At 36.2% G+C, this 13,884-nt stretch overlaps 1 protein-coding gene across 15 annotated transcripts in view; it reads left to right on the top strand.

The window, feature by feature from the left end:
• IRAG1 (inositol 1,4,5-triphosphate receptor associated 1) overlaps window positions 1–13,884 on the top strand; it is a 125,560-nt gene that overhangs the window by 82,111 nt on the left and 29,565 nt on the right. For 12 of the 15 annotated variants that reach the window (XM_069803853.1, XM_069803854.1, XM_069803858.1 and 9 more), the window contains 3 exons: window positions 4,496–4,596; window positions 7,418–7,488; window positions 13,416–13,589. In XM_069803853.1, the coding sequence (XP_069659954.1) occupies window positions 4,496–4,596; window positions 7,418–7,488; window positions 13,416–13,589 (346 nt within the window). The remainder of the gene's footprint in view (window positions 1–4,495; window positions 4,597–7,417; window positions 7,489–13,415; window positions 13,590–13,884) is intronic. The other 3 variants (XM_069803864.1, XM_069803866.1, XM_069803865.1) reach the window with 1 other exon arrangement.

Genomic DNA, 13,884 nt, shown 5'->3' with positions numbered 1-13,884 from the left:
GCCCTTGTTTGAAATGTTGTCTGAATTAAGAGTATGTAGTTGAACTCTTAGTTTGTGTGCTGTCTTGTTACAGTAGGTATTGAACATTTTAGAAGTGTTTTATACAGAATCATTTCTCCCACCATAAATTATAGAACTTCATAATCAGATGTCATTTTTAGTACTTTCCATATTTTAATGTCTTTAGATTTATTTCACATAGAATAGTATACTATTACAATATGCTTTCACTGATACTCTTAAAAACTGATTTCAGGTGTTTAGTATTAAAAATGTAATTTCTATACATGTAATGCATACCTGCAGCAAAGAAAATTAGATCCTTACCAGTTATGTTATAGTGGCCTATAAACCTCCCTACACTTTCAGGGTTGGTTGTGAGCTGCCATCTTTCCCTCTTTTTAAATAAAAAATCCCTATTTCTATTTCCAGCTTTCTCCTCTCTTTCTATCCTGAATTTACTGGCTCTTCTGATTGCTGAGGAAAAGTCTGCCTCAGATGTTCATAATGTTTCTCGTACACTGATTATTCCATCATTGAAGCTTCTGCATTTCTTTTTTTATTATTATTCCTATTTAAATTTGTATTGTACTTTTATCAAATTGCTGCATGTCATCTTTTTGTTCTGAAGGAGATGTCCCACATTTACTTTGTTGTCCTGTCTGTTTCAACTAGATGCAGTTACAATTGAATTTCATTACTTTACTTGCTAAACTCTAAGCTCAGCACTTCACTTAAACATTTAAAATTAAGGTTATTTAAAACCCCATCTTACTCAAAAGACTGCTGTCTGAGATGCATAACTTTTCTGAGGCCTTTCACATAAGTGTCTGTTTCAGGCCAAATTTGTTCTGAAATTCAGTCCAGACCTTTAATTAATTTCTAAGAATACGACCAGGTGGCAGAGGATTGGGGTTTTTTTTTCCCCCCAAAGAATTCAGGTGGTATATAGTAAAGCTTTATCATCTGACTATCCTGGCAGGGTAGCTCTTTTAGCAGAGGGGGGTTTTTGTGGGGTTTGGGGTTTTTTTTCCCCATTACTGTTCAAATCTATCCAAATTTGGCTGGATTATAAAACTTCTAAAAATGCTTTTACTGTATGCTTACTGAGGGCTTGGTAGAGCTTAACAGCCAGAATGTCTGGAGATCCTATCTACCCTGAGTATCCCTGAGCCTCTTAGATCTTCTGTTATGGACCAAACTGCATGTGCCATTTCTCAGACCTGCGCAAGTCTCCCTGCGAGACTAGATGGCACATGGTGTCATCCTTGTAGAACATCTGGATCAGTTCCCACCTGAGCCATAGAAGTGGAGTCAGTTCTACCCTACATTTTTATGGGAGGAGGCCTTGGGACAAAAAGGAAGCAAAGACTTGGTAGCAGACCGTCACTGGTACTAGGAGATAAGGCGGCTGTTGGGAATAGCTGAAGAGCAGACTTGAGTGGAAGCTAACAGAGAGACCAGTTACAGGCAGTCAATGGGATGGTGGTGGAAATCTTATGTATCATCTTGTGCAGATGTGCAACTGTGAGACGGCTTAAGCTTCCCGTTAAACCTTCTGTTCCGAGGTCTGCATATAGCAGCCTGAGTACTCTTCATAGTACAAAGATTTCTTTTGATTCAAGCCAGCTGGCCCTGAAAAGAGCTTCATGCTCTACCTCTTCCTGCCCCTATCCTATACAGATGTGCAATAGGTTTGGACAATAGAGGCATGAGTTTTCACCTGTGTAGAGGTTGAGCTACATAGCTGCTGACCAAGATTAATGTATTCTACCTGACCTGAACCAGACTTGGGTACAGCCTTTTTCTTTTTCTTCTCTTTTCTTCTTTTTTCAATGAGCTGTTTTTAGAGTCCTAAAATGGACTTGAATGACTCCAAGGCTGATGTTACATCATTCAAAAGCTTTTGCTCTTTGGCAGTCATGAGATTAGTACAAACAATGTACATGTGTACTCAGCTGCTTTGCCCTACAAGCAGGGCAGTCACCTGAATTTTTGTCATTGACTGTTAGACAAAATACATTGTTACTTAGTAACATTTTCAAGAATACTACTAAAACTTGCTTTCAGACTGTTATCATACAATGTCATTTGTGCACTTGAATTACATAATATATCATGCTTTTATATTCTGACATTTCCAATATTACAAGGATATTTTTCTTAAACTTAAATCTTTGTATTATTTTCTTGGCATGTTTCCCATCCTGCTTTCCTGTGACTGACAATGTAAACTTGCCGAGGAGCGTCATATGAGAATTATGACTATAAAAGTGTGGAGCTGCGAGGAATGTATTTATTTTAGTAAAAAAAAAAAAAAAAAAGCTGTTTACAACAGAATCAAGAATCCTAAACTAGATGTCCAACCCAAAGCATATTTTATTGCCTTTGGGAGGAAGAAGGGTTATGCTATATATTTTAATATTATACCGTTTTGTTTGAATTGATCAGAAAATACCTCATTTCAACAAGAATAAAATGCAGCACTGAGAGAGGTGTTGAAAGGAGTTCTATTGTATCTGATAGATATTAGCAGTCATGTGACTGTTAGCTTTCTGGATGTATGGAATTCCATTTCAATTTATACTCTTGGCTACTTGTTTATTGTAACAAACCTTATGACTATGCTAATTTCTCCACATGACAGTAGATGACTGAAATAATTATTCATTGATGGCATTTATTTCAAATAATTGAAATTATTTAATTTTCTCTGTTCTAAAATGTTGACTTGTTAAACTGTGAGCTATTACATGCATCATTCTGTAAATGCCTGAATTAGTGCTTTTATAACAACTTTTTATTACCTGCCTGTTTAATGAATATTACCAAAATAAATGTTATTCTGAATTCATTACACTTGTGTCAACCTCTAGTAGGGAAACATTCTTAAAAGGAGCAAGCAAAACTGACAGCAAATGCTATTTCAATAAAAGCAAAATGATGTTTATAACAGTTGAATGTAATTGGCTTTGTGCAATGGATAGCAAGCATGCTCTTTTAGAAAATTCAGAAGCATTGCTTCCTTGAGAGGTGGTCGATGCCCCAGGCCTGTCAGTGTTTAAGAGGCATTTGAACAATGCCCTTAATAACATGCTTTAACTTTTGGTCAGCCCCAAAGTGGTCAGGCAGTTGGACTAGATGGTCATTGTAGGTCCCTTTCAACTGAAAATATTCCATTCTATTCTATTCTATTTTCTAATCCAATGCCAACTGAAGTAAAATTTTCTTAAGAAACTTTGGGATATAGTTTCAAGAAAAAATTAGACTCCAAATAACTAAATAGATTAAAATACTTGTACATACCAGTGCCTAGCAGAAGCAATTAGGATTTGAGAATTTACAAATTATTCTTTCAGTTTTACAAGTTGATTGATGGCAGTCCCCTGCTGCTTTTGGGAAGCTTTCCCTCCAGCTATAAATACTTACGCTGCTATGATATGTTCTACTTACCTCATGACTGTACTCTAAAAGAAAAATTGCAACTTCTAACAGGTGCCTACACTTTCCCCCCTTTGCATGATTTTATGTGAATCACTTTCTTCAACTTCTTGACTGACTGTAAACACCAGATTGCTTATGTAGCCTTTCAACAGTACAGGGGTTGATTTTTATTTTTTTTTCGTGTGTGTGTGTGAATTTGAATGTAGTACATGGGGTAGAAGTAATAATTTTTTTACTACGTATGAGAAATGCACAGTTCTTTATTCCAACTTGCTGCATCTCCATTTGTGATATCTCACAGGAAACAGATTTCTTCCCTTGCTGATTGGCATCATTGTGGTAGAAGGTCTGGGGTTAAGTTCTTGCAACAAGTTCTCATATTTTTTAAGAAGGCAAGCATACATTGATATTCAGTGCCAGCTTCTTTTGTCAATTAACTATATTGTATTTTATTAAATACTGAAGTTTTATATTTTAAAAAATATTTTTCCAATTCATGGGAGGGAAAACTAAGTAGAACACTAACAAGTTAACCTTACAATTATTTTCTGTTTTTTTTGGATTGCATGTGTACTCTTAATACTGCATTTATTCAAGCTTTCATTGCACACTAGTACAGTTTGGAGGGTTTGTGTGCCTAATTTAGCCCTGTTATACATAGCTGCTTTTTGCTCTTGCATTCAGCTCCTAAGTTCACTAAGTGTTGTATGTGTACTTCAGTAGAGGAATGGTTTGCTGTGTAAAAAATCAGTTTGTCTACCATTTTAAAGCTTGCTTATTAGTTCCATTCTTACTGAATTTAGCTTGTGTGCATTAAAAATTTGTAAAGAAAAGGGATATTCCAGGTCTCCATCTTCACTTTTTAGCAATTTAAGTATAGGCCTCTAATTCACATTTGTTTTATCAAGTGAGAGCTAATTCTCACTTAGTTCAGTCATTTTCTGTTTTACCAAAATTGAGCAATACACATTAATTTCCACATAGAGCATCAATATTCAGTGTTTTGAATTTCTGTTTAACTACATTTTTATATTTGTCACAAACCATTCAGGACACTACTGTTGAAGGGACAACATGCAGTACACCTTCTGTTGTTCTTCCAGAGAATGCTGTTACGCCAGATGTAGAAATTGATAAAAATCTGCTTAACAGGTACTATATAATACATTACCAATCTGTGCATAAATTGTACAGTAATTCCAGGACCTGTGTTTCTAAAATATTGCTTTCAAATTTATATTGTATTAAAGTATTGTTGCTGTATCTCTAGTTGTAAATCGATCCTGTTGTCTTTGCATTTTGATGATGATTTTTTGGATGGGGGGTTTGGCACGGACAGGAATATAGTTGATACTGAAAGAGTAGAGGTTCATATAATACTAAGCCTGCCAACATGACTCAGTATATTGTAAATTTACATGAACTTTCTTATATTTCAGAATAGCATAATTTGAAACTAAAACAAAAATGTAAATCAAAGCTTTGCATAATTTGGACTAAAAGCTGTAACTTTTAAGTCCATCCTTTTGCTAGCAAATAAAATGTGGCCTGGTGAGGAAAAAATTGCTTGGTCAAATCCTCTTGTAGACATATAGTGGTGTGCATGTGTATGCTACAATCCTACACCTACTGCAAGGATGAGTGACAGTTGGATTCCTCATGTTCTGTGCATGGCAATGTGCAATACCGTCCATCTGTCCAAATTTTAACCTTTACTTAGACCCAGTCAAAGAACAACTGAGATCAATAAAAAGTACAATTGAGCATTTTTGTGTTTCCTGAATTATTACACACACACACACGGAAATTTTTCAGTTCAGTAGCTAAATACCTAATTCTGGTCTACTAATTATATATGTACACCAGTAGTGCTGCCTTTAATCATATAAATATTTCCACTGAACCAATAAGAGCTTTGTAGACTGATGTAGAGTTAGGAAGTTAATCCTTGTAAGACTTTAAAAAATTACTTTTTTTTAAATACTAAAGATGTAAGTTTCTGAAGGTATGGTCAGCCATCAGTGTTGACTCTTGCAAATGGGTGTATCTTATGTACAAAGCCTGTGTTGTCTGTTCCCTTCTTGAATTAAAGAACTAGCTATATTACCATCTTATAACAATATTCTTAGTATTGTGCTGAAAAATAGACATTGTAGCAATAATATTTGCAACCTGTTCTAATTGGTTTGTCTATTGAAAGGAAATGCAGCAACAAACTATGTTGTTCTTAAAAACAATCTGTTTGCATGATCCTTAAATTACTGAAGTGTGTTTTAACAAAGAAGGAAGGTTTTTGGCAAAAGGTGGACTTGCAATGTATGACAGTTTGTATAATAAGGCTTATTTGTGAGGGCAGAAAATTTCCAAGGAAGGCTTGTGATCATAAAAATGCTTTGCATTTTTTAACTAATAGCTTTTGCAAGGATTTTATTTACTTTTTATACTTAGCATTTTATAGTTTTTGAACAGCTGAAAATGCTCCTTATCTTCTTTTGACAGGTTTAGCATATTACATATATCTTTCAGAATAAATGTACCCTCCAGTCTTGTGCATATTATCTTGGTATTGACTTAAAACACATACTGTGTTATATAACTTAAGGTGATGTTGGTGAAGCTACTGTTACTGTATATTGTTTCTTTCCTTACAAATATTGTTGATTGTCTGGCATTGCTGACTAACTTTGTTTCATGAAATAATATTCTAAGATATTAGAATAGCATGATATTATTAGCCAGCATCTTTAAAATTTTCTTCTAAAGCCAATTAAGATATGCTCAGTTCTTCTAAAGTCCAGAGTTGAAAGCATTGGAAATTGTGTTACTGGACTTTTTTGCTACCTAAAAAAACAGATGCAACAAATGTAGGCTTCTTTCCCAACTCTCTTCTTTCACTTCCTCCCTTGTATCTGTTAAGTCCTCCTTACTGTTTCAGTGAAGCTGCAAAAGAACTTCCCTAGCACCTGAAAACTGGGATAGGACCACATTCCTGATCGTGTGAAATAAAATAGGTATCAGTTGAAAATTCAAGTAGATAATGTTTCTAAGCTAGATGGTTGGACAAATTAAATGTCTAGCTTGAATACTATAGTACAGTGAGTTTTGAAGCAGATGTTTAGGCCCATTCAGGTAGACAGGGCAAGAATACCACCTTGACGTTAAGCATATGTGAAAGTAAACTGTTGAATGGAAATAATAATCCTGTTTGAAGTTGAAAACTTCAATTCAGTTTTGAGTTGAATTAATTTTCAGTCTTCTGATAAAGCATACTTTTTGACCTGTTTTTTTTAATTTATTGACCTGCCATTAGACTTAAAACATGGGAAAAGATAATCAGAAAGTATTGATCATAAATCTATACTATAATTTGCTTGTGTTTTTATAGTGTACTTCCCCAAACTTCAAGATTATTTAAGAGTCAGAATGCAGCCCCTTAAAAGTAGCATTATTTGCTGGGTCAGCATTTAATTTTCTGTAGTCATTTGAGACTTTCATCTGGTTTTCAATCTAGAAGGTTCCCATATTGCTATATGGGAGCATCAGTGTGGGAGCCTAAGAAATTATTTCAGTCATAAAACTTAGTTTATGAAGTTTTAGGAAGCACTAACAATTTACAAAGACAATTTTTTTTTTTTTTTTGCAATGTACCATATTTGCATGAGTTTTAAGTCATGATAATGAACTAAAGAAATGTAGTTTTTCTGAGAAATCAAAAGTTCACAGTGTATGAGGTTATCAGCAAATGTCAGAACTCCTTTGTGAGAGCAATTTCTGTAATTTTCCTTCTTTCTGCAATCTTCCTCCATTTTCCAGTTGTTTGGAGATGAGAGAAATTGGAATAAAACCTTTTTGTTTTCATTTTTTTAATCAAAGAAAAAGTGCTTTCTTTTTAACATTAAATTTTTATAGAGAATTAGAACTTTTTTTTGGTGGCATACTCCCATAATTTTTGCTTGTTCATTTTTCTCTCTAGGCCTCGTAGTCCTCATAGGAGACATTCTAACCGTGCCACTAGGAATCCAACAAGTTCATTGACTTCTGTTGGTAAGAAGTGATTATTCATATAAGTTAGGAGTGTTCTCAGAAAATGTGACATACAATAAAGACCTGAATATAGAGTCTGGCTGTATAGACTACAGCTTCTTTCCTGTGCATACTGTCTGTAATGCATGCACAGGGAATACTGCTAGCATGTTGAATTGTGATCATGCATTTACGATCATAAGTGGATCGCATGCAGACAGATCCAGGGAAATATGCCTGTTAGTTTTGTAAAGTTGTTAGATTAGTGTGTTAGCTTAACATTTTTAGAAGGCTGGAGATACACATGCTTAAAATTCTTGTTGTATGCAAAATACTGCTCAGTAACACTGGTTTTGTTACTTTTTAGCAAGGAGTTTAACAGACACTTAAGTCTCAAGTTATTTAGTTTGGCAAATATATCAGATTAAACTTCAAATGAAAACAAGCTATCCAGGGGAAGATTTTCTTCATTTCTTAACTTTCTAATGAGTCTCTTACTACATAATTAGTTATATTAGTTTTCTGGTGGCTACCTGTGGAGTAAATTGTTTTTCAAGGGGACTAATGGTGTGGATGCAGATTTATGAGTACTACAGACTGAGATAAAAGGTCATCCTGTTAAGTCAGTGGCAAAGCTCCCATCAGTTCTTAGTTTTGGTATGTTTGCATTTGGATTGTTAGTTGTCTCCATTTATGTATTTCTTGTAAAGTAAAACTTGAACAGAGTTGATGATAGAATGTTTATACTATCACACGTAAAGGATGAAGGAATAAGCATATGAGACCTCCTACCAAAATCAGGGTGGGGAGTGGGTGGGTGTACATTTCTACATCAGAAATGTAGAATAAATGTTTTAAATTATTTTTATCTTTACAACAATGTTACTTTCTCCCAGCCATCAACTTAATGTGAGCCAATTATCACTGCTTTATGCTGTGCATGAAAACAGTTTTCTGTAAAATCATGGAGATGTGTGATCATTGCATACCTTAAAAAAAAAAAAATACTGGTTTTGTGACAGACTTAAAACCAAGCTTATCAGGTGACTATTCCAATACTCCCAGAGGCTTTTAAAGGGAAGCGCCCTTTCTACTATTACTAAGGAACCTAGTTCTTAGGTGCCTTGAAACAGATGCATCTGTTCCTTTTTTTCTTTACTAAAGAACCAGCAAACATCAGAGCCCTGCTACCTCTCTGATACTCAAAATACTCAGAATAAAAATTAAGTTTTATCAACCTAGATTGCTTTTAGTAATTGAGATTCTATTAAGGACTCTGATTAATAAGTCCTCTTTGTGTGATTTTTTTAAGAAACTCAGATATGTGGAGTTGTTCTTGAGCAATATATTGAACATAGGCATGGGGATTCATGGAGCATTTCTGAATTTTCCAATAGCGAAGGGATTCCTGGCAGTCGTAGCAAATATTTCTTATAAGAAGCACTGATCTTCTGATGACGGCAGATTGTGCATCCCTAGGGTTGAAAAATGGCTACAGCTAAGAATACTTTCCCGAAATTATAGTTATGTTTCTACTTTCTCTTGTATAGGAAGTATTGCATGAAGAAAAAAATTAATTGGTACCTCTGAAAGTAACCCAAACTCTCTCTGCTATTAACAGTGTATATACCTTATTTTTTTTCTTTCTGGTGGTCAAAACAGAGAGGCCAGAACCCTTTCAGGCAGAATCTAATGTATTATTACACATTTCATTTCCCTTTTTGTGGATTTATGAGGGTTAGTTTGCTGGAATTAATTTGGTATTTGTGACATGACAAAAATATCATAATAATTTTATACATCTGGGATCCTGGGCTAGTTTCACACAAATAGAGAATTGGAGATTTTAAAATATAGTAAAACATCCTTAACATTGCCTTTTTCTTAATAAGATAATAAAATATTTTATGTAAGTAGTATTTCCACTGTTGTAGTAGAGTTAGCTTTTCAGCCATGCAGAGATAAGGTACTAACTATTCATATCAGTAACAGTCAGAATTAATCCTTACTAGTTTGTGATTCTGATGCTTTTATAACTGGGTACTCAGTTGCATCAGTATGCCTGTAAAAATGTAGTTGAGAGAAAGCCCACTGAAAGATTGTTAGGAGGCTTTGAAGAGTTGTGACTTCTCGTGCATTTGCTCCAGTTTTGTGATTGATCCTTTAAATTTGTGAGTAAGATGTGGGTTTTGGCTGCTTGCATTGAAAGGGAAACTTCCTTTATATGTCCTGTAAAACTAAGATGGAGATAAGATCCATGTAAATCAGCTCAGATACACTGAAGGGAACTTGGAACACTTAAAATCTACCCTGCTTGCCAGCAGTTGATTTCAGAGGTAACTAAACTTGTGGAAACTAAATAAATTTATGGAACTGTACTGACAGAAATCAGACTTATACAAAAGAATGATTATCCCTCCATTATCCCTCCATATTCAGAGATGCAGCAGCAAGAGCTGCCTCCCCCCCTCCCCCCCTGTTTGGTATCCAAATTAGGACTTGATGATCTGGATGAGTGGACAACTGGACAGGTAAAACATTGGCTGGATAGTTTGGCTCTGACGGTAGTGACTGGTTGGTTGGTCATATGCTCCCTAGATGTTAGCAAAAGGAGAGGGTTCTCTGAAAGAAACAAAAACCTTTCCAGATGTCATTCTGCTGGAGACAGAGCTTTGCTTCAAGCCTGCTTTCTGTTTCAGCTGCTGTGGCTGGCCTTTGGCTGTGTTTTGGAACCCACTCAAGAAAATGAGTTGTGCTTTCAATCTTTATCAATGACCTGGAGGAGGCTGGAGTGCACTCTTATCAAATTAGCGGATGAAATCAAATTGGCAGACATTAATTAATATATGCTTGAGGGCAGTGCTGCAATTCAGAGACCTAGACAGGCTGGAGGAATGAGCCAGTAGGAACTTTATGACATTCAGCAAAGACAAATTTGGAGTCCTACATCTCGTAAGGAATAACCCCTTGCAGTAGGTACAGGCTGGGGGATGGATGGCTGGAAAGCTGCTCTGCTAAAAAAGGCCTGGACGCCTTGGTAGACAGCAGGTTGAACATGAACCAGCAGTGTGCCCTTGCAGCAGAGAGGGCTAACAGTGTCGTGGACTGTACTAAGAGAAGCTTAGCCAATAGATCAAGGAAAGCGTTCATTCCCTTTTACTTAGCACTCATTAGACTGCATCCAGAAAACTCCACCTGGTTTTGGGACCTCCAGTGAAAGAAGAGTGTTGATAAATGGGAGTGAGTCCAATGGAGGGCCACAAAGATGGTTCAGGGGCTGAAACACTTGCCTTTTGAGGGAAGGCTGAAGGAGCTGGCCTAATTTAGCCTGGAGAAGAGATGGCTTTAGGGGAAACCTAATACAGCCTTTCAATACCAATGAGAAGATTATCAAGAAAATGGATCCAGGCCCATGGCAGGACGACAAGAGGCAATGGCCATAATCTGAAACAAGCGAAGTTCTAAGTGGGTATAAAGAACAACTTTTCACTCACTATAAAGACAAGCATTAGAACAATCTGTCCAGAGACGTTTTGCATCTCCATCCTTAGAGGTTTTTCAAGACCAGATTGTCTTGAAAGACCAGCAACCTGGTCTGATTACACCACTCATTCTGCTTTGAACAGGCTGGACTAGATGACCTCCAACAGTCCTTTCCAACCTGAATTACTCTATGACTCTAAGATGTTGCTTTTATAAGTTAGGCATTTTCTAATTAAACCTGTTACAAAATGTCTCCTGTTGGAGGTCTGACTTGGCTGAAAGAAATGTAATTTAATGGACATGTACAAAATCATAAACTGGTAGACCTGAAATAATTAACAAGTGATTCTTTGAACACTTGTCATTTGTAAGCAGGTGCTGAGATGGGACGCAGCAGGAGAAACTAAAGGGAATTCATGGAAAAAGAGGAAATGGCAGCAAAGAGGAAGGGAAATGGAAGTGGTGAAGAGGCAGAAGACAAGGGAAATATAAAAAGGCAACAATGTTGAGTATAGTGAGGAAAACTTATCTGCTCAAGGAAGACAGAAATTACCATGCCTTGCAGCTCTCCTCTTTTGCTGGCCCAAGGAATGTGCCATGGGAGGTCCCTCTCTCAAACTTTCAACACACAAATCTTAGTGTAAAACAAACAGATATTTCATTAAAAATAGATTGCTTTAAGAATATCCAATCTGTGGGCATGCTTTTTGACAGCCTTGAAATTGAACTAAATTTATGGAAATTAAAAACAAACCACAAACAACCCCAACCCCACCCAAAAAAACCCCCAACAACCCCCCAAAAAAACAAACAACACCACACCCACAAACAAAAAACCCTTGAGTTTTTGCTGCTTACTTATGTCCTTATATTTTCTGGAGACTGATTGTTCTGTAATGGCTCTTGCCAAATTTAAAAATATTTTTCTCATATTACATGATGACTTCCCTCTCCCTCACCCAAGCTGTTCTTTAGTAAGTTGTTCTTATTGCAAAACAGTGTTATAAATGCCCTCTTCCCTCATAGAGGCAACAAGCAGGGGAGAGAGACAGTCACAACTGATATTTCTTAGAGCACATTTTGTTCACTAAGCTGTTGTTAATTTGATCAAGTTGTTATTAATGCCAGATAACTCTTCACACAAAAGAGTCACATTCACTCATACAGTTAGTTTACTCACACAGTCACAAATTTTCTCATAGTTACCTGAGAATAAATGTCTGACCTGCAGCCTGTTGTTGATGCTAGTGCGTGCCAGTGGCCTTGTACAGATTAAGCAGACTCTTGGTGATCTATTTATCAGTTCTTGCAGATCCAACAAGCTTACTAGTCTGCAGAGTTTATCAACCCATGAAAAACTTGCACACACTACCTTGTCAGCATATATGTTTCCTGTCTTTGGCCTGTTGTCTTCAGGTAACTGTTTCTCCATACAAGCCTAGATGCTTATAGAAGCCATTCATACCAACTCACACAGAAAGGGCCTTTCTGACAACAGGCGACGTTCTTTGCTTAATCATAGCCTGGAGAATCATAAAAATTAGTGCTCAAAGATTAGTGGTTTTGGCCAGTTTGGAATCCAGGGATTAATGGGTTCTTTCTGTAACTAATTAAAAATTGTTTAGAAAACAATGCATTAACCTAAAGGTCTAAGTGTAAGGCAGTGGCTTTCAGTTTGTGGTCCATGCATTCTCCTGGGTCACGTATCTAACATAACCACGTAAGTGGGCAAGAGGAAAAGCAATCTCTGACAATGCCTTCTTTAACCATTGGATACTCTAACGGGATTTGCAATTCCTTTGGAAAATTCTTGGAGGTCTACCACATGGTAGAGATTGATCTGCTTTTTGAAATAGCTTTATAATTTTTAGACTTTAGCTATTCAACTTCTTCTGCCTGCAGCTTTGCCAGATGCAGCTTTACTGTTGCTTCTGCATTTGTGGGAAAAGCTATTCTATCTGCATAGAATAAAATCTTTATACTTCCAAACCCTGCACTTTATTTTATAGATTACTTGATGGAATCACCTGTATGTTAAAACTAGTGGGCATAAATCTTTGCCAGGTGAGTTTGTGGGATCTTAGTCATGAAAAAATGGACATACAAAATCCATGGAAAAACAGAATCTACAACAGAAATGCCATGACTGCTAGTTGAGATGGATCTAATGCCACTTTTACTAATGAATTAGAAAAACTGTATTGGGGACACAGCTGGAAAAGCCAGTTTCACATATCAGAGCATCTTTGATCATAGTATCTTAATCTTAGTGGGTTATCTGTGTTTTTGAGGACTTGCTCTAAACTTGAGAATATAAGAACATCAGAAATGAGCAGACATTAATGTTTGTTAAATGCAAGCTCAAATCTAAATTTATAGATATGTTTTGTACTTGTCACTCCGAAATTCCACAACATATCTGGAAATATGAGGTACAGCTCTTAATTCTGATGTTTTCTACCCAGACAACAGCGGTCATGTGATTGATCTGGTAAATGATCAGCTACCAGATGTCAAAATATCAGAGGAAGACAAAAAGAAGAACCTTGAATTACTAGAAGAAGCAAAGAAAGTGAGCGAGAGGTTTCTAATGCGCAGAGGCAGAAAGTCAAGAAGCAGCCTTCAGGAATCACCCACAGGTAGGTGCAGATTCATCTGCAAAGGCACAAATAAGCATCTACTGTAATGCATACATTGCTACTGTATAAATACACTTTGTTAATTCAAAGGTCAGAATCCCTCTGCCCCTCCTCACAATTCCATATAAAACAGAAATGACCAATTTTTATATTCAGATGTATTAGTGGAAGATGGTGTAAAGTTTTTAATTGCCTGAATGACACACTGCAAACACTGTAACAGGAAAACATGAAGTATTTCTGTTGAAATCTAAAAAATGATCACAAATTTCTGTTTGTGAAGATTTTCTTCCTA

Source organism: Haliaeetus albicilla, chromosome 16 (assembly GCF_947461875.1).
Source record: "Haliaeetus albicilla chromosome 16, bHalAlb1.1, whole genome shotgun sequence".
Lineage (NCBI taxonomy): Eukaryota > Metazoa > Chordata > Aves > Accipitriformes > Accipitridae > Haliaeetus > Haliaeetus albicilla.
The sequence above is the reverse complement of the archived record's forward strand: the minus strand, read 5'-3'. Positions and strand labels throughout refer to the sequence as shown.